Source organism: Tubulanus polymorphus, chromosome 10 (assembly GCF_964204645.1).
Source record: "Tubulanus polymorphus chromosome 10, tnTubPoly1.2, whole genome shotgun sequence".
NCBI lineage: Eukaryota > Metazoa > Nemertea > Palaeonemertea > Tubulaniformes > Tubulanidae > Tubulanus > Tubulanus polymorphus.
The window spans coordinates 3,996,789-4,016,672 of NC_134034.1; the positions used below are offsets into that span (position 1 = coordinate 3,996,789).

At 39.6% G+C, this 19,884-nt stretch overlaps 3 protein-coding genes across 6 annotated transcripts; 2 read left to right on the top strand and 1 right to left on the bottom strand.

Annotated features, from left to right (window-relative positions):
• Positions 1–1,797: 1,797 nt before the first annotated feature.
• LOC141911682 (histone H1-delta-like) lies at positions 1,798–13,518 on the bottom strand. Of its 4 annotated transcripts, none has more exons than XM_074802684.1 (3): positions 13,309–13,518; positions 3,007–3,176; positions 1,798–2,277 (listed from the first exon to the last, which is right to left on the bottom strand). In XM_074802684.1, exons 2-3 carry the CDS (start codon positions 3,161–3,163, stop codon positions 1,889–1,891), a joined length of 546 nt encoding a protein of 181 aa, XP_074658785.1. In that variant the 5' UTR covers positions 3,164–3,176; positions 13,309–13,518; the 3' UTR covers positions 1,798–1,888. The 4 variants fall into 4 exon arrangements, with proteins under 4 accessions (XP_074658785.1, XP_074658784.1, XP_074658783.1 ...); XM_074802683.1 differs by lacking the exon at positions 13,309–13,518 and adding an exon at positions 8,316–8,555; XM_074802682.1 differs by lacking the exons at positions 1,798–2,277; positions 3,007–3,176 and adding exons at positions 6,283–7,387; positions 7,819–7,988 and having other exon boundaries at positions 13,309–13,387.
• On the top strand, positions 5,179–6,276 carry LOC141912247 (uncharacterized). Its single transcript, XM_074803470.1, has one exon. It carries the CDS (start codon positions 5,179–5,181, stop codon positions 6,274–6,276), a length of 1,098 nt encoding a protein of 365 aa, XP_074659571.1.
• LOC141911681 (meprin A subunit beta-like) lies at positions 10,802–19,303 on the top strand. Its single transcript, XM_074802680.1, has 11 exons — positions 10,802–10,907; positions 11,499–11,520; positions 13,806–13,903; positions 14,861–14,942; positions 15,825–15,942; positions 16,422–16,609; positions 16,767–16,997; positions 17,422–17,472; positions 17,988–18,152; positions 18,425–18,681; positions 19,091–19,303. Exons 1-11 carry the CDS (start codon positions 10,848–10,850, stop codon positions 19,205–19,207), a joined length of 1,389 nt encoding a protein of 462 aa, XP_074658781.1. The 5' UTR covers positions 10,802–10,847; the 3' UTR covers positions 19,208–19,303.
• The last annotated feature ends 581 nt before the right edge of the window (positions 19,304–19,884 follow it).

The following is a 19,884-nucleotide window of genomic DNA, read 5'->3' on the forward strand; positions in this document are numbered from 1 at the left end:
GGGAATCCCCGCACGAGTCAATTCAAATTCGAATGTATCAATTAATTCCAACAAAACCGTGGCTCAGTTTGTTAATTATTCATTGTTTTGACTTGGCTTCCTATGAACAAGCTTTCTAATGGAACAAGCTTTCTAACGTTGTAACCTGTAGTGGAAGAAAAACAAAATGCTGAAATATTAAACGAAATTGATATATTCTAAAAACTCCTTGGATTTACTCTACTCGTTTGATCGTTGATTCTGGAAGTACATCGAAATGAGCGGTGTTACATCATCCAATCGGCTGTGACTGTGTATTTTGTTGCCGTGAAGTCACCAGGTACACGAGTTAACTTTGATGTCGTCCAGTCAGCTAGTCGCACTTACGTCTCATGTCTGCCGTCATTCGACCAGTCACCCAGGAAGAAAGACACTCTAAATATTTGGATGGATATATGAAAGCTGTGGGTACTGGAGTGTGTAATGGGTAGCGTAGTGTGATCTGTGTGCATTTGTGGCCAGCACACAGATCACATTGTTCATTGGGGTTTGGTCCAGGACTCGCGAGATTTTCAACAACACGGAACTAATGTGTAATAAATGATGACTTGAATTGCATGACTACCTACCACCCCTCATTATTGTTGGAAAACTAAACGTTCGGCACTGACTAAAAATTATTAATAACATTTTAGAAATGGCCAGAATTTTAACTTAGGTTCTATCTCATTTTTATTTTACAATTGCGATTGGTATAATTTTTTTTTAAACGGCCGTTAAGGCTTCATGTTTCGTCTGCAATTCACTGCAAATAGTTACGCAACTACGCACATTTCAGTGTTTTTGGCAGCAGTACACTCAATCGGCACCGTTCGTGACTAGCTTCACTGCGGAATTATCATTAATTAACATCGCCATATCACATCATCAACTTATATTGTGCCTTAAAACCCTAACAGCTGAAATAATTGAAATACACACACTATTTCTATCATTGAAAATTGAGAGAGTGGCCATGTTTGTGTTTGCTGCTTCGCGTAAATCCCGCGCGGTGGCGCAACCGCGCGGAGTGGGGCCGATACGTCCAGTTATTGCCTAGTATACGGCGTCACCCTGGCGTGAAATAAATGGGTGGGTCTTCGGATCACGTCAAAATGAGGACCGAATCACTACCAACATATACACGTATGAAACGCGTGCAGTATTCCAACGGATTTGTAGAGAGGAGCAATGCGGCCAACAACATTTTATTTTCAGTTTAAAAGGTTTGAGAAGTCGACTTTTCGAGACTTTCTAAGTCGACTTTTCGAGTGTATCACTTCTATTCATGCACATCCATTACTTATAAAAATACGTCTTCTCATGATATTCAAGGCAATATATTTCGACGTTCAAAAAATTATAGGGCTCATTATATAATCATGATAATAAATAGAATATATTTTTGAGAATGTATTTTGAGCGTCCGAGGGAATATTAACTGGCTGAAAATGAATTGCTTGGAAGTCATACATTTTGCCAATTTTTGTCATGCAAGTTAATTTTGATGTCGTCTAGTCATGCATCCAATCACCAAGTGAACCCGGCGCACAGTCACCCAGTATACCATGCATACAGTCTGTATGGATTTCAAAGTTGGCCCAACAGAGTTGTTAAGACTTGTACTACGATATGGTATTACATTAGTATTCCATCCCCGTTCGATTTTTGGCGAAGGTAACGAGTGATTCCTATTTCTATTTGGTCATTAAACTGCTTTCCTCAATCCAAAAACAACCAATCAAAAGGCAAGCTAGATATTTTTTGTTTCTTACGACATAGTAGTAGTATTTTATTATTTGTTTTCTGTATACAATTAACGTTACATTTACTTACTCTACCAAACCAAGAAGTTCATCAAAAAATCGTTTTAAGGGACTTTTCTTGGCTGCCTTTTTGGTGGCCGGTTTCCTTGCGGGCTTTTTCGCCATGGATGCAGGCTTCTTGGCAGTGGCTTCCCGGGCCTTTTCCCCATGGATGCATGCTTCTTGGCAGCTCGCTTCCTGGCCTTTTTGGATGCAGGCTTCTTGGCAGCTGGCTTCCTGGCGTTTTGGAATGCAGGGTTCCTGGCGGCCGCAGCAGGCTTTTTGGCGGGACGCTCATAGGTTACAGGCTTCTGGGAAATCTTAAAGGCTCCTGATGCTCCGACGCCTTTTGTATGTACCAACAAACCACTAGTGGCCATTCTCTTTAATGCGAGCTTGATTTCTGTGGACGGATTTTCTCCAACTTTGTAATTTGTAGCTTGTCGGGACGAACCTACGAAAGGAAATATCAATAATTACGATTGATGACATTTCAGAATAGACTGGTGTGCGCAACAACTCCGGATTTCCACTAGAAGATTCGATTTATAAACAACTACAGTTTTTAAAGATTTTATGAAAGATGTTATACAAGTCACGTAACCCCGATTCACAGGTTAAGAGCCACGATTCGCCAAATTTTTCATCGGTAACAAATTGAGTTAAGTGAAAATTGATTGAAAATCCCAACTATATCTTTGATTGGGTTGGCTTTTCGTATTGTCGAGCACCCTATATGCCGGGATGATGTAAGACGGGCACTCACCAGAACGAATGAACCAAAATTTGAATTTGATTAAGTCAGAGATTGTATTTGGTAATTTGGTCAAAAGGGCCTCAGCAGGGGCTAGTTGTCAAAAAGACGGTTAAAGATGAATACCGCAATGCCAATGAACTATTAACTGTCAAATATGCACTGGATAAACCACTTTTAAGCAACTGGCTCCTGGACCAGCTTCCACAGTAGTGAGTTAAGAGTTAACTCTCGAGTTAAAGTTAGTTCGTTTCGAATGAGTTAACTCAAGAGTTAAATCTTAACTCGGAACTGTGGAACTGGACCCTGCAGATTAAGACGCGTTTCATTACATTCATTTACAGTTAGCGCGCAGAGGGAAACCAAATTTAATCGGTCACTATCCTATTCTAATATTCATCAACGAAATCGTAGGAACAGATTATTTACCGTTTCTTTCTTTCAACGCGGTAATGGCGGCGGTGATCATTTCTGAGTATTTCGGGTGATCCGCGGGTTTCTTCGGGGCCGCTTCCATGGCGGCACTGTGAACGCCAACGACGAGTACCATCACGGCCAATGCCACGACGACTTGAAACTTAACCATTTTTGCGACAAGCCTACGTGAAAATAAATAATAGATAATAAACGATATCTTCTTGGAGAAAAGCAGTGAAATTCGAAAGTGAAATTGAGTTCTTTTTTTGTAGTCGAGACATATGTTAAATAATAGAAATTAAGTTTAGCCTATATCGGGTTAACATCCCGATTCGAGCCATCAACTTTGGAATTAATGCGAAAACTCCTAGAACCCAACATTAGCGTGGACACCTTACGAAAAGCTCCTATTTCATGACACAGCTGGCTACGGGCTACGATATTTAATGTTGAATGTTACGATCCTGATTCAGATGAATGGTAAGCATCGGGAGTCGGTTTAGATAGAATCAACGATTTATTTGAGACGAAATTTCGGTACGTGAAACCGGACCCAGGCAGGGCTGACGGAGCCGGGCTAATAATTTTTTTGCCGATGATGATTTTTTTCTGACGGTTATTCAAAAACCTTAGCTAGGCCCGGTGCTCCCATCCCTGAAAACGTATTTATGATCGACTATGAAAAACAGTTGCTTCTGAAATATTATGATCCTTAACATTCGACTCAATCAACCTGAATCATTACACCGGAAAACTATGATCTCAAATAGCCCCAGAGCCTTTGAAATGAAACCATTAACCATTAAGTTCTCCGGCGAAGACCCCGAACCCCTTGAAAAACGGACGCAGTCAGATATGAGCCGGGCCAAGGTCGAGTTGCTTCCACCGGCCCAGCCCAAATCACTTCGATGTCCATTTTACGTAAACGATGCCAGATTTAAGTAGTCCATAGGTCGATGAAACTCGGGCTGGATTTATCAGAGGGATAGCTTCTCATTAGCCCCCGATTTTATCCATCTTCTGGAGCAGCACTGTATTTTGTAAGCGTTTCTTATATTGATATTTCAGGTACGACGCAACTGATATGACAATATTCCGGTCGGCGCTCAGCGCATGCGTACTCAAAGACATCCCGAACATTCGCGAATATTTGCATAAAAATCGAACAGGAGAAATAAAACGTCGCGAACTGCGCAAACAATAAAATAAAATCTAGCACAATTTAGAGATAATAGTTTTTATTTTCATAAATAAAAATGTAATTTTCTATAAACATCCAAAACAGCCAATCTAAGCTGGTTACATGGCCAATAATCATGTTTGTGTTGATGATACATTTGTTTATAGCGCTTTACTATAACATAATCATGGCGCTTAACTGTAACAAGTTATAATGATAAATAAAACTGCAAAACAGCATAACGGGTTTTCTGTGCAGCTGCCTCATGAGTATTCGCAATGAGAAAAATCATAGAAAATTATTTAGTTGCGCCTGATGGACAACTGCCATATCTTCGACTATGATAAGTCCGGATTGCTAAACAGTCGCGTCTTATCTCCAAAGGTACATAGTTTACTACCATCCACCGGTTCTAAATCAATAGGGTCATTTCCTGTCTCTGATGTCATTTATGAAGATTGAAAATAATGTAGGGCCTAGTACAGAGCCTTGAGGAACCCCACTTTATACATCGGACCTGAAAATTGATCTTATATCTAATCTTAACTTTTAGCTCGAATACGTATACCCGCTGCGTAATATTCTTATCAAACGTCGATGTCAAGTGTCTTTTAAAAGTCAAGGTAAATTGAGTCCTAGTTTTCTTTTCTGTAGAGTATTTCAGTCCATTTCTCTTAACACGTCGATAGTTTACGATACGTAACGAAACCATGTCCGACTATAGATCCTCGGCTGGTATTTAAACTCGGTGGCAACATGTAACAGACTAACCATCTGATAATCTGATATGATTTTTTGGAAGCTAGACGTTGGCGTTGTCAGGGCTAGGCATTGAAGTGTGAATATGACAAATACCACGGTAGACAAATTTGCGAAGATTTCAGATGTTACATTAGGTACTAGGCCTATTTACGATTCATTTCAGTAGCAAAGCATCATAAAGATTTCACTATTTCACTATTTGTTGTCAGTTACATAGTTTGTAGTTCAACTTGTCCAGCGAAATGTCATATCAGTTTCGCGATGAGCTTCTGACTATTGGGTTGAATGCGTGGCACCGTCGCTACACAACGAGCGTGATGGGTGAACTGGTTAACTCATCGACAGAAGTGTACTGTCCACCGATAAGAGCTAGTTATAAATTCGTTCACTTCATGTACGTCTGCGGAATAGGAATGATTTGCTTATTCGGCATCGTCGGCAATCTTCTTAATTTGATCGTGTTCAGTCTTGATAAACATGATTTGCTGTCGATCAAGATCCTGAGAGTTCTGGCGTGTTGCGATATGGCGTTTCTAATCGTGTGTTTCGTGTACTTTTTTGTCAGGCATATGCTGTTTCGGCTCCAATTCGGGGATTTGATATTTAGGTATGATGACTTAAAGATCGGCGCACAAATAGCATATCACTCTGTCGTATTTTATTACATCATGCAACAAACCAGAAACTGGATAACCGCTTTCATTTCCGTGATACGTTTTCTGAATATTAAATTCCCGTTCTGGTCCAGACGAGTTTTGACGTGGCGATTTAGCAAATACAATATCGTTTTCATGTTTATGATTTCTGTCGGATGTAACGTCCCACGTTATGTGCTCAGGAATATCGAATACGAGGTTCTCCGCGATTGCGCATTCAATGAAGTAACACCGGTGTTAGTAAAGGTCGCTCCAGTTGTATTCACGCATTACGATGTGACGATCTATTTCGGATTCTTAGTCGGGTTTCCGATGCTTATTCTCTACGCTACTAATCTCGGTTTGCTCGGCTCAGTTTATTCCGCTCGTTCGCGGCGTTCGGAGTTTCTAGCAAGCTCTCCGCCGCATAAAGTCAGCCGCAGCGAACGACAAGCCGATAAAATGGTGACGGCAATTTTACTGATTTTTACTATTTGTGAAACGCCCGCTTGCGTCGACCGAGTTGCAGATATAGCAGGTTTTAAATTCAAATCGGACGATTTCAAACAATACACGCGAAAAACTGGACTCCTTTTGGTTGTTCTCGATTCGGCCTTGAATTTCCTCGTTTATTTATCGATGAATTCTAAATTCAGACTCAATCTGAAAACGCTTTTTCAACACTTTACAAACAGGCAGAAATAGATTAGATTTGCGGGGAATGAAAATAATATCGAATCTTGTAAAATAAACACTCTAAAACGTGGTGAACGGATAATAAGATAAAAGATGTGCTCAGGGTGAGATCGAAACGTCGTGTATTTTATGTTTTAGATTTTTTTGAATACATAAATTCTTGATTTTAAAATTCTTTTAATTTTTACATAGTGGGTTTTTTAATAGGTGGGTTTTTTAATAGGGCTCATTATATAATCATGATAATAAATAGAATATATTTTTGAGAATGTATTTTGAGCGTCGGAGGGAATATTAACTGGTTGAAAACGAATTGCTTGGAAGTCGTAGATTTTGCCAGAATTTTTCACGCAGTTGCTAGTTAACTTGCTTGTTAAGTTAGATGTTGTCCAGTCATGCATCCAATCACCAAGTGAACCAGGCGCCCAGTCACCCAGTATACCATGCATACAGTCTGTCTGGATTTCAAAGTTGGCCCATCAGAGTTGTTAAGACTTGTACTACGATATGGTATTACACCATCCCCGTTCGATTTTTGGCGAAGGTAACGAGTGATTCCTATTTCTATTTGGTCATTGAACTGCTTTCCTCAATAACCAATCAAAAGGCAAGCTAGATATTTTTTGTTTCTCACGACATAGTAGTAGTATTTTATTATTTGTTTTCTGTATACAAATAAACGTTACATTTACTTACTCTACCAAACCAAGAAGTTCATCAAAAAATCGTTTAAAGGGACTTTTCTTCTTGGGTGCCTTTTTGTAGGCCGGTTTCCTGGCGGGCTTTTTCGCCATGGATGCAGGCTTCTTGGCCATTTTAGAGGTAGGCTTCTTGGCAGCTGGCTTCTTGGCCTTTTTGGAGGCAGGCTTCTTGGCAGCTGGCTTCTTGGCCTTTTTGGAGGCAGGTTTCTTGGCGGCCGCAGCAGGCTTTTTGGCGAGACGCTCATAGGTTACAGGCTTCTGGGAAATCTTAAAGGCTCCTGATGCTCCGACACCTTTTGTATGTACCAACAAACCTCTAGTGACCATTTTCGTTAAAGCTTGCTTGATTTGTGTGGACGCATTTTCTCCAACTTTGTAATGTGCCTCGATGTATTTTGAAATCGCTTGTCGGGACGAACCTACGAAAGGAAATATCAATAATTACGATTGATGACATTTCAGAATAGACTGGTGTGCGCAACAACTCCAGATTTCGACTAGAAGATTCGATTTATAAACAACTACAGTTTTTAAAGATTTTATGAAAGATGCAATACAAGTCACGTAACCTCGATTCACAGGTTAAGAGCCACGATTCGCCAAATTATTCATCGGTAATGAGTTAAATGAAAATTGATTGAAAATCTCAACTATATCTTTGATTGGATTGGCTTATCGTATTGTCGTGCACCCCATTTGCCGGGATGAAGTAAGACGGGCAGTCGCCAAAACGTCAAATATGCACTTCAAATATGCACTAGAAGCAACTGGTAAACCAAATTTCATCGGTCACTATAATTTACGGCTATTCTATTTTTCATCAACGAAATCGTAGGAACAGATTATTTACCGTTTCTTTCTTTCAACGCGGTAATGGCGGCGGTGATCATTTCTGAGTATTTCGGGTGATCCGCGGGTTTCTTCGGGGCCGCTTTCTTGGCGGCACTGTGAACGCCAACGACGAGTACCATCACGGCCAATGCCACGACGACTTGAAACTTAACCATTTTTCCGACAAGCCTATGTGAAAATAAATAATTAACAGATAATAAACGATTTCTTCTTGGAGAAAAGCAGTGAAATTCGAAAGTGAAATTAAGTTCTTTTCTTGTAGTCGAGACATATGTTAAATAATAGAAATTAAGTTTAGCCTATATCGGGTTAACATCCCGATTCGAGCCATCAACTTTGGAATTAATGCGAAAACTCCTAGAACCCAACATTAGCGTCGACACCGGACGAAAAGCTCCACTTTCAAGACGCGGCTGGCTACGGGCTGCACAGCCGTCCAATTAGTATTACGTGTTTTACAGAATTAAGTTTAAATCGAAGATTTTTCATACCTACCTTGAATATATTGACGTATAGAGAAATTGCCCCTTGTTTGCGGAGTTCAGTACGGCACTTGTGGCAGACGCGAATCCCGAACTCGACTGTCGATAAATCAGGAATTCTCAGCTATTATGAGCCCCGAACGCGACCGGACTCGTTTAAATATCAATTCGAAGTCCGATCCGTCACGGTTTGAATATATCTGAATTCGTATGAAATCTGAAATTTCTATTGTGATTTCCGTTGAATGTCCGAATTGCGTAGAAACACGTTTATTATCTTGAATGCGCGCGTGAGTCATATCGAAGTCCAGTTCGTCGCGGTTCGAATGAACCGGAAAATATCTCCAATTGTGCGCGTCGTTATGTTGGTAGCGTTGCACGAATTTCAAAGAAAATCGTGTAGTATCTCGACGTTGCTGCTACGGTTAACGGGTTTGTAAAAGGTCAATACGTGCGTACGATCACTACAGGTCACATGTACCTAGAGTGCATAAGAGGCTACACTGAAGAATAGACCAAAATAAGCAAACCCAGAAAACCTATATTGTACAGATCATCAAGGGGATATTAGCCCCGTAAAAGAATAAACGAATTTCATGGAGTTATTATCTTGACGTAAATTCAGTTTTGTCTAAATAGACATTTCAGATTTTTACGTCCATAGTTTTCATCTCAACATAGAAAAAAAGAAGTAATTTTGTATATCAAAATGATGTTCATATTTCATGTAGGACTTTTAAATACATAATCGTTTACTCTTAAATTCACTGGTTCTCCGAGGACAGTAGGTCTAATTCAAAATCGATTTATATCGATTTACTATCTTGACATTCGTAGAATAACTTTTAAAAGTTTTTCTTAGTTATTAGCTAGATCTTGGATATTAGCCTACGTACTGACGTTTCCGTAGCTACGATCCACCTGATAACTAAGAGAAGCGAACATTCTAGTATCAAGCAACGAAAAGCACATTATAAAGGACCCGATCCGAGGGATCAGAGAATCTGTTCGATTATCTTTTCACGTGGTATTATGATTGTTGGTTTATGACAATCATAAGCAATCTATTCGTTAGTCGATAAAATGCTCGTTTTTGTTTTTTGTTTGTTATAAATCAGTGGTATGGCCTCCTTGACAGATTCGAAGACAGTACAAAAGGAATTCATGAAGTTATTTTATAACAGATTTCAACGGGTTTTAGGAATAAAACACAAAAAATCAATATTAGATCAGTTTTGGATATCATTCAGTGGCATTACAAGCTTACTTATGTTTTAGAACTTTTTTTTGAAAAAATATGGATGGATATCTTCGAAACGTAAGATAGTTGATTGTCAATGGATTGTTCTAAACCCTTTCGCGCAGTCATTGCTTAAGTTCAGAACTGGTCTAAGACCATGGTTCTAGTCGATCCAATCTGGCAGTCTAAGCCGATCTAGTCGATCTGATAATTTGAGACTGGTTTGCCGGCTGATGTGCAAGGGTCACATTATTTCTATAACAAACCGCATTAAGCCAGTCGCAGAGTCATGGCTTGAGTTAAGACCATTTTAAGCTGGTAGTTCTAGTCGATCCGACAATTCAAGGCTGTCTTACCGGCTGATGTGCAACAAAGGCCATGGACCTAACCGAAGTTTAGTACCTTGACGCACACGATATCATTGGTTCGATATAACAAACCGAATTTGGGCACAGGACGATGCAACCGAGTCTAGTGTACATGCGCATTATGAGAATAAGGCAGACTATATAAATACAAGACCCAGTTCCACAGTTGTTAGTTAGAGTTAACTCTGGGTTAAAGTTAGTTCATTTTCAATGAGTTAAATCTAAGTCAAATCTCAGAACTGTGGAACTGGACCCAGGTTTGGACAAAATGGAATCGGTTAAAATGGTCCGAGGTAAAAAGCGAATTCCAAGTTAAGGATCAGAAAAATATGTTAGGAAATCGAAAAGTGTTTTCTTTTTTGTTCGGTATTAGTAAAAATGTCCGAGTCTGCGATAAAGGCGAGTAAGGCTAACTGTTTAGCTCTACTGAATCCGGTTCTACAGTTGTGAGTTAGAGTTAACTCCGAGTTATAATAAGTTCATTTTCAATGAGTTAACTCTGAGTCAAATCTGAACTCACAACTGTGGAACCTGCTCCTGTTGTACAGAATAGTATCGGAAATTAGATATTTTTTCTCAAATAAACCAAGATAGATAATGTTCTCTGTGAATGTTAGTTTTGCGATAATAGTTATCTCTCACTCGAGTTAGACGTATTTACAATGATACATATAAAGCCTAAACGGAAGGTGTTTTATTTCGCCGGACGGATATTTTCGCGCGAGAAGGCCTTTCTAAACAATTTTTCGTGTAGTTAGCGTTCGGTACGCGAGCTAAAGCAACGAAAATATCCCCGTACGTCGAGTTTTCTATCTCTTTTTTGTAATATAGAAATTCAAATGTAGCTTGAGGTAATTAGCAGCCATATTGTTCGTTGGTGTTAAAACGTTTCGATGAAACCTCAATCTATCACTAGTATTCTATACCAGCCGTCGTGATGGTTGCACTTCAATTGCGGACCGCTCTGCTCGTTATATTTTTCGTATCTTTCACCGAGGTAAACATCTTCGAACCTGTTCATATTTTCATTATACGTATTTCCGAGACTGTATTTCATAACTTTTATCCGTAAAAAGATTTACTTCGTGTCATAGAATACTAGGTTTTACCAGTTAACCATTGACGACTCGGGATTAGTTATTCTCGGAAAAGACGACTCGCTCCTTTTTGAGGCGCAGTGGCCGAGTGGTTTAAGCCGCCGGTCACTGGTCTCGTCAATCCAGGGTTCATGGGTTCAAACCCTGGTGGCGACAGAGTTTCTTGGTCGAAGGTTCTTCTCTGGTCTCTCCCATATTGGGAAAAGCGTGGCGCTTACCGGGTTGAGGGTGTGAAAAAACAACTCATTTTTGACGACTAATATTATGATTGATAGCTCTTGACGACCCTCCAGTTCATTGTAAGGCAATATAATAAGTAATATCAAATAAACTGTGCTACTTTGATACGTAGGAACATTCGTTAAGAACAGTCAATAGCGTTGTTCAACTTCACGAACTAAAGCTTTCTTACAAAGTTTACATTAGTATATCACAATATTCAAACTTGAATATTCTCAAGAAATATAATCCCCTTTATTCTATATTTCCAGGCAAATCCGATCAATATCGCTGGTAAGTATTCTAGAAAGCAACACAAATATTTTTTTCAAATCAATCAAATAAAAAAGGATCAAGTTTTGCATACGTCATTCCTTCGTCTGATTCAAGGTTCATGCTTCCTTCAATCGATGTTCTGCGATATACGCGCGCGCCATATAGTTTAAACCTCGAAATGAACTTAAAATAGGGCATAATTTTTCGACAAGAAAACTAATATAGAAAAAGTCCATGGGGAATGGCAGACTTATCTATTGTAGGCCTTTAAACTTATTTATCTATTTAAATTAATTTTGGATATATTTATCACTGTGATCGTAATGGTTCACACGTACGGATATAAAGGCCTCGAGCTTAACCATTTTCAATATAGGCCTTTTACGGTACTAGAATAAGTGCATTGTTGCAATGATGTCTGAAACTAAACCTCATCTTCAGAGGAACAAAAACGTTTTTTTGTGCCTCTGAAGATGAGGTTTAGTTTCAACCTCGAAACTATAAAGAAATGAACTGTTTTTACTGTGTTTATTCGTTAACTCTACACTGAGATTTACACCAGTTCACTGCAACCATCGGATATGCATGTAGAAAGTGAAATTGCCCAAATATACGTATAATATAGATAGATCGAGAATTCCGCTATCATAATGAAAAATACCGAAATTGAAATTTCCCAAACATGTAAATCCGGCCCTATGCGCGAAAAAATGTTATATAAATGCGTAATTCATATCGTAGCCTATTCATTTTATACAAACAGAAAACAGTAAATAATGTCTGGTCTAGTTATCTGATTATAGTGTCACGCAAATCAATTCAGGAATGATGATTGCATTTTATATATGTGTTACGTATGTAAGTAATATATGTATTCTGTAATAATACTCATATATAATCGCAAATGGTTTTAGATACGATATTATTGAAATAGGATAAGAATGCCCTCCATTGGGTCCCAGAATCAGCGGATTCCCATGGGAATCCCGGGAATCGAAGATCATGACGCTTTATTTCAGTTCCACTAAAAGCGGCCCAGTTGCTTCCGATAATTCATTCCCTGGCTGGTTCAACTCGGAATAGGTCAATATAGTTCCATCGTGATGGTGGGTTTTCTTAAATGGAGTGCATGGTTCGGCGATTTAAAATCGTCGGAATTGTCGACACTGTGTACAATCCTGATTGTCGACCGAATTAACTCGTCGACAATGTCTACAATCCTGATTGTCGACCGAAATAGCCAAGAGTCTGCAACTGTTGACCAATCGTTTAAACTTAGTACACACGTCGAATGTTTTTCTCATAGAGAAGAGACAATCGCGGCCACTATTTTCCAAAGCATTCACCACAAATCCTGTAACTTCACATGTGGCGGTGAATCTCAGGCCGAGGGGGGGGGGGGTATTAGAGGCGTTTGTCTCGTTCTAGTTCAAATAGAAACAGGTGCCTTTTTGTCAACTAGAAGCTTGATGCCATTTTCTTGAGTCTGCCGACACGCGACTACCCAGGGCTTCTATAGCAAATATATACTTACTGAGGAATACCCAGCTCGACTATCCACTTAATGTATAAGGCAAAATAGCTGGTGAACTTTTGACTGGCCCAGGTAACTTCGGTGCAAATTAATATCACTGACCAAAATTATTCGACTATATACCGTACTAGGAGCTTTTATTTTTTTCCTGGTTCCAGAGATAAATCAATAACTCTTTTATTACACACAATTTACACACAATTTAGAGGTCACTTTAACATTATCTAGATACGTCAGACTAACTGGCTTGATGATCACAAAACGACACTTACCTTTGGCTACCGAGACTTGTTACTGCGAATGCATCTCCGGTTAGACCACCGAGAGAATGTTAACCCCGAATAACAACATCTGTTTCCCATAGATTGGAATCGCTAGAGCCTTATATTTCGAATAGTTATCCCATGACTAACCCAGTTCAATTTCATCCAGTATTGTTTTAATCGTTAGTTATGGTTTTGATATCAACAATTTTGAGTCTGATAAATGGGAAACTAACGTATTCTCAAAACCGTTCATATACGATATCATTATCCGTCGGGAAATTATTGCCGATGAATTTAATAAACCAACTATGTTACTACTGCTTTTGAACAATCTTTACTTAAATGATTAAACTTTAAAAAAGATGAAACAATTTTTTCCAAATAATTCGGTCGCATGACACAGCTCTTCGTCGAGAAAATTTCGTACGGACGAATCTATCACAGAGTTCGAATGGACTTAAATATCGTATATATTTTAATTGGAACATATTGTTTACTCTTAGAAGGGAAGGTCGACGATGAACACGGCGAATCTTGGTGGGATCCAGAACAACAGGGCGGTGGTGTAGAAGGTGACATCATTCCGCCACCGATATCTAAAGTAAGCGTACATACGTATAGCATTTGAGCGAACGTCGGGTATCGGAGTTAAGGCAAATTTATCGAAACGTTCCGAGTATCGCAGCCGCGTATTTATCGATGGAAGTACTCGTTTCCAAGTGTGGTACTCGGCACATTTATCCAACGGTATACTCAACTGTTGGTACTGCCTTACCATGCTCAAGAGCATGATTATGCCGAGTATGCTCGATGAAAGAAAATGGCGGCCACTCATTTGCAGTTCGGCGATATTTGTTGCAACGAAAATCATCAAAACAAATTTATCCACCAAGGATACTTAGAATTGAGTACCTTATCGCATCAAACCCGGAATTAGGTATGTTTTGATTAATTCGCCTTTAGTCGACTACAGTCGACCTTAAGTGAAACCGCATGTCATTTAGTACGCAAATGGTCGACCACGGAATTGAGCACGTCACTGTAGTTCGGACCTAGTTTCAAGATGGCCGACACTTTGAAATACATTACGACCGTACTAAAGAGCGTTCGGTTATCAGTTCCGACTATCTACAAAAACCGAAGTTCGCGTAGGATAAAGGCTCTCTTAGGATGATGTCTGAATGGTCCGAAATTCAACAGTGATTAAGTTAGCCTTTTTGCAGTTTCCGGGCGCCATGTTTTTGGGAACCCAGGGTCCACATTTTTTAATTCCTTCTCATTTTTTTCAATCTAATATTTTTGATTTCGTTCATATCTCTGAAACTGTGAAACGGCTAATGATTTGATATGGTGTAATTGTTTACTAAATATCTTTGAAACTGCGTGGTGTGGGTTTTCAATGCCGAGACTAACTCCAATTACAATTGTTGTCCTGATTAACACTCCAAACTCAATAATCTATGATTTTGGATGGCAAACTGCAGATGAATTCGGTTGATTCATATCTAGAATTAAGTATAACTTGCATCTTTTGATAATTAATTGTTTATGATTTTAGTTCCGTAGTGCCGTTAGCCGCGAGAATGCTCTTTGGCCCAAAGGAGTCGTACCGTACGAGTTCAGCCCTAAATCAAAATTCAGTAAGTAAACATCAGACCAATAACACGTAAAAACCACACATTACCACGCGCTTGAAAAATTCGTTAAAAATCGTTTTATTAGTACCAGTGATCGGTTAAAACTTTTAAGAAATTGATATCGATTTTTAAATTTTCAAAGATATTGCTATACCTTCATCCGGATTATGAACTTAGGTTATATCATTCTGTAAGTATCAGCCAAGTCGGCCAAAAACAGAAAACACTTGCAGCTTAATATCAGGAAGCAGTGGCGGATCCAGGGATTAATTTTTACGAACTTGCTACTTCCAAGAAGGGCATTTCGATGGCCAAAAATACAATACTAGGCGCGCTCCTGCACTGAGGTGCTAAATTTGAACTCGCCACTTCACATGGCTAGATATATATAATATAGACTGGGGGACGCTTTGGGAATCCGTCCGCCCAAGAAATCATGGGCAATGTAATAGAACAATGAAGGTTTGTGGCCAGGGTTTGTATTAGTGCGAGCTTCAGCAGGCGTCAATCAAACACTGGCAAGCGAGGATGTAGATCGGTAGTGCCGAGTATCGTAACGTTATTATTAATCTTCAGCGCATCGGCCTTTCGAGCTTTTTGACGCGTCGTATCAGTATAGTTTGTGGAAACTTCTTATCAATTGTAAATGAACTCTTTTCATCCGAAAAGAGAAACTTGCCAGCATTTCGATTTTAGTCACAGAAGTTCGTACTATAGTTATGTTAACGTAATATAATTTGACTCCTCTCTCCCGTACAGACGCATCAGACATAATCCCAACCCCTTCCCCCAAACGCGTGTACGTAATAAATGAATGGTCCCAGTTCAGAATATCGAACTACGCGTGTATTTGTACCAAGTATGCATCTCTACTTACCTTTTCAGCACCGGAGATTATGGCCAATATCACCGCTGCTATGGAACAATTTCACAAGCACACTTGCATCACATTCGTCCCAAGAACGGACCAGAAATCATATTTGTTCATCAGATCGGGGAACGGGTAGGCCTCGGTGTTATAACAATTTTTCCTGCAGAGACTAACTTTGTTGGCTACCCCCAAGAATCGGTAGTTCTAATTTCTAGCTTACTAATGAATATGACGTACTCAAACGGGAGCCCAAATCAAAGGAAACTTAGCCCACTCATAAGTGCATTAGTCAACGCTGACTCATTTATTGGAATGTGTTACTTTAATCACAAAATCTTAAAAAAATTCCTAGAGTAATGAGTCGCACTAATTAGCTAAAATTAGTTAGCTTTGTCTAATTTATTAGAAGTTAGTATCTATTTTACTTTTAGAATAAAAAGATTATAATGAAATAAGTGAATAATGATATAGATGAAGGCAGATAACAATAGTATTAATGTACGAATTTAGAATTTGGATCAAAGAAAGCATCGTATTAAACTACATGAACGAAGAAACGAATTTGTTCTCTATGTTGCGTTTGCGTTCTTGAGCTCGTTTTTATTTTCCAGATGTTCCTCGAATGTGGGAATGGTGCGACCGTTTAGGGGAAAGGGTCAGAACCTAATCCTCGGCATCGGTTGTTACGTAGTCGGTAAGATTATGCACGAAATGATGCACGCACTGGGATTCTACCACGAGCAGATGAGATGGGACCGAGATCAATATATCAATATCAAACAGGAATACATTCAACAAGGTGAGATCGACGAAAACTGACCAATTAGACGACAAGTAAAAACTCATAGTTTTCCAGTTTTTATATTTCTGTTGCAGTGTCTTCTTTTCTTACACGAAATGCTTGTTTATTCTATCATATATGGCATATGATATAAATCATCTTCCATGCATTCTAGGTCGAATGAATAACTTCCGGTTGTACACCGCTGACCAATCCAGGACCGATCTGAACGCCCCCTACGATTACAACTCGTTAATGCACTATCCTCGCGTCTCGTTTCCGGCTGATATCGGTCTGGAAACTCTGATTCCGAAAGTGGCGGGGGCTGAAATTGGCCAACGGGTCGGGTTGTCGCGCATCGACAAGTATAAGATCAACAAACTGTACCAGTGTTCGGACAAACTCGGTAAGAACTGTTTATATCGAATAGGCAAAATATGAGTAAATTCCATAATCAATCTAGACGTTCACGTACTTAACAAGAATTTGCTTTACAAAATATCAAATATAGATCGATGTAACCATCTATGTATAACTTTGATGTCGTTTGGAGATCGCTACTTTTCAAGTGCTGCTCCACGCATGCGGAATAAGCATCCTGTAGGGCGTCAGACAGTAGCGGTTAAGCGATCTTCAGACGACTTCTAAAACCACATCCATTCGTTTCGAAACTTGTATACACATATTGTCTTTGATCACATCAAGTGGATACAGGAACTATAAATACACTAATAATGAAAACGATGATAGAAATATATTCAGTTTTTTATGCATTGTTTCTGGGTCTTGATTTAAACGGGCTAAAACAACAAGATCTGTATTTCTTTTAGTTGAACTAGATGCTGAATATTACACAACCCCAGCACCCGGTACCGTTTCTGGTAAGTACGATCGAGTTTCTATGTTAACATTAATTCGTTGTTCAAGTAATATGTGTTGAACTGGTTGAATAGGTTTTTTAAAGTTTTTTTGTCATTAACAATTTTCGTTAGACTATTTCATGAAATTGGACGCTGAGCTACAGTTAAATGAAGATTCGGGTTTAAAATCTATCTAATGTATAGCTAAGTTTATTGCTTTATTGGTGTCGATTCCCATCAATAAGAACTTAATCTCTAGTAAAAAAGAATCCACGTGTGCTTTTGTCTTCAATAATGATAAATATGGTTCAAAAACGTGCACCTGCAAGGAACGGGCATCTGCTGAAACTTACTGATTGAAATATTTCTTTCTCAGTAATGAACGAACCAAAATTCAAATCATTAGCAAATTCATTATTTGTGGACTTATTCCGTGTAAATATGTGTTTTTCGCAAAACTAAATTTCTTAGAGAGCATAAATACCTTTAAGAATAAATCAAAATGTTTCTTCTCTTGGTTATCCGTATTTTCTAAGTTCCACCTACGAAGATAGTCGAAGGTTTTTACCACTGTTCTTTCGATATGAAATTCGCCTGCGGATTCAGAGACGATCTCTCGTCGGACTTCGACTGGAAAATCAATAACGGTCCAACCTTGAGTAAGGACACCGGCCCGGACGCCGATGCAAAAGGCGGAGAAGGTACGTTGAAACGTAGGAACTAAAACGGATGCGTCGGGATTCCGGACTGAATTAGGCGGACTCGATTGACGCTCTACTGGAAACGTTAATCAAGACATCTAGTTAACTATCATTACATATTTCCGTTTCCTAATTTACCTGTAAACATAGTGAAGCTGACTGACACTCATGCTTGAATATTATGAAATATCGCCGTATCAACAACATTTGCCCTTTCCGACACAGCGCGCAACATCGATAATTGTGATACGATTTGCATATTTTCAATATAGGTGGATATATCTATACGGAGACGACGGGCAGGAATTCTGGCGACGTCTCACGCCTCGTTTCGCCGTTATTAGAAGCGCCGGTAGGCGGCGCCTGCTTACGGTTCTTTTATCACATGTACGGCGAAGACGTAGGCACATTGCGAGTCTATATGCGGACGACTGACGGTCGAAAAAGCGAATTGCTGTTGGAAAAAGGCTCAAAAGCAAATCAATGGTTTAAATTCCACGAGGATATTCAAAGCGATAAACCCTTCGAGGTAAGGTAGCGAGTATACGGCCTAAATCAAGTTGTGCAGATGCCGGCATGCAGACCACACGGGGACCAGGGGAAAGGGGTTCCATGGGATTCGCACAAAGCTCTAAAATATTCCCAAGTGTCTTTGTTTCAAAGATTTCTCCGGCAAAAATTGGGGTAGAAAGGGGTAGATTTTCCCCGGAAAAGGCCTTATAGCTTCTTGTTGAAAGGGGCACAAAATGTTTTGATAAAAAGCCATTCGAAAACATATTCTGGCAGTTCCTTACTTATCACGTCAAGTAGAATCCTCGGTTGGTGCAAGGTTCTTGATTTTACGCAGACTCGCCAACATTTACTTACTCATCTAAGACTTCTAGCACTCTGGTACTATATTTCTCAAACTATCGATGCTAATCTAATTTATGTTCCAGGTTGTTTTCGAGACGGTTCTACCGAACGATAAGAAGTATCTGGCGGGTCTTGCAGACGTCGCCATCGACGACTTTACCTTGGTTCCGCGGTCGAAGTATCCCGACATTGTCTGCTGATAAAGTCCATACGGACTGCACCTCGACATTCATTCGAGAAATTAATGTTTAATTCTGGAGACTAAAAATTGAAAAAAAACATAGATTAAAATGTCATTAATCGTTCACAATTTCAAAATCAAGGTTTCTAAATAGAAGGCTTATTAACCTCGTTTTTAGTTCTGGACAGTCTTAGGTTCAAGACATAGATACGTACCCGCTGCCGAGTGGTTCAAGCATTGACCCTGAAACGACTCTAAATCGTTTGAGAGTAGCCATTTCGGTTCAAGTCCAGTATAGCGTGGAATAGTTCCCCGCTCAAAGATACATTTTTAGAAAAGGAAAAATTCGGCTTCGTACTTTTCAAGACAAACCGACATACCGACAAACCGACGAACCGACAAACCGACGAACCGACATACTCGTAGTCCTTCGATCCAGCCACGGGTAATCCATTGAAAAACCCTGTCCCTCGGTCCTAGCCACATTGTATAAGGGTAATCCACGCAACCACGCAGCCCCTCGATCCTAGCCACTTTATATGAGGGCAATCGGCGGGTAATCCACGCATAAACCCAGCCCCTCGATCCCAGCCACTTTATATAAGTGTAATCCACGCACGGATTTGTCGGTTCGTCGGTATGCCAGTTTGCCAGTAAATCGGTTCGTCGGTTCGTCGGTATGTCGGTTCGTCGGTT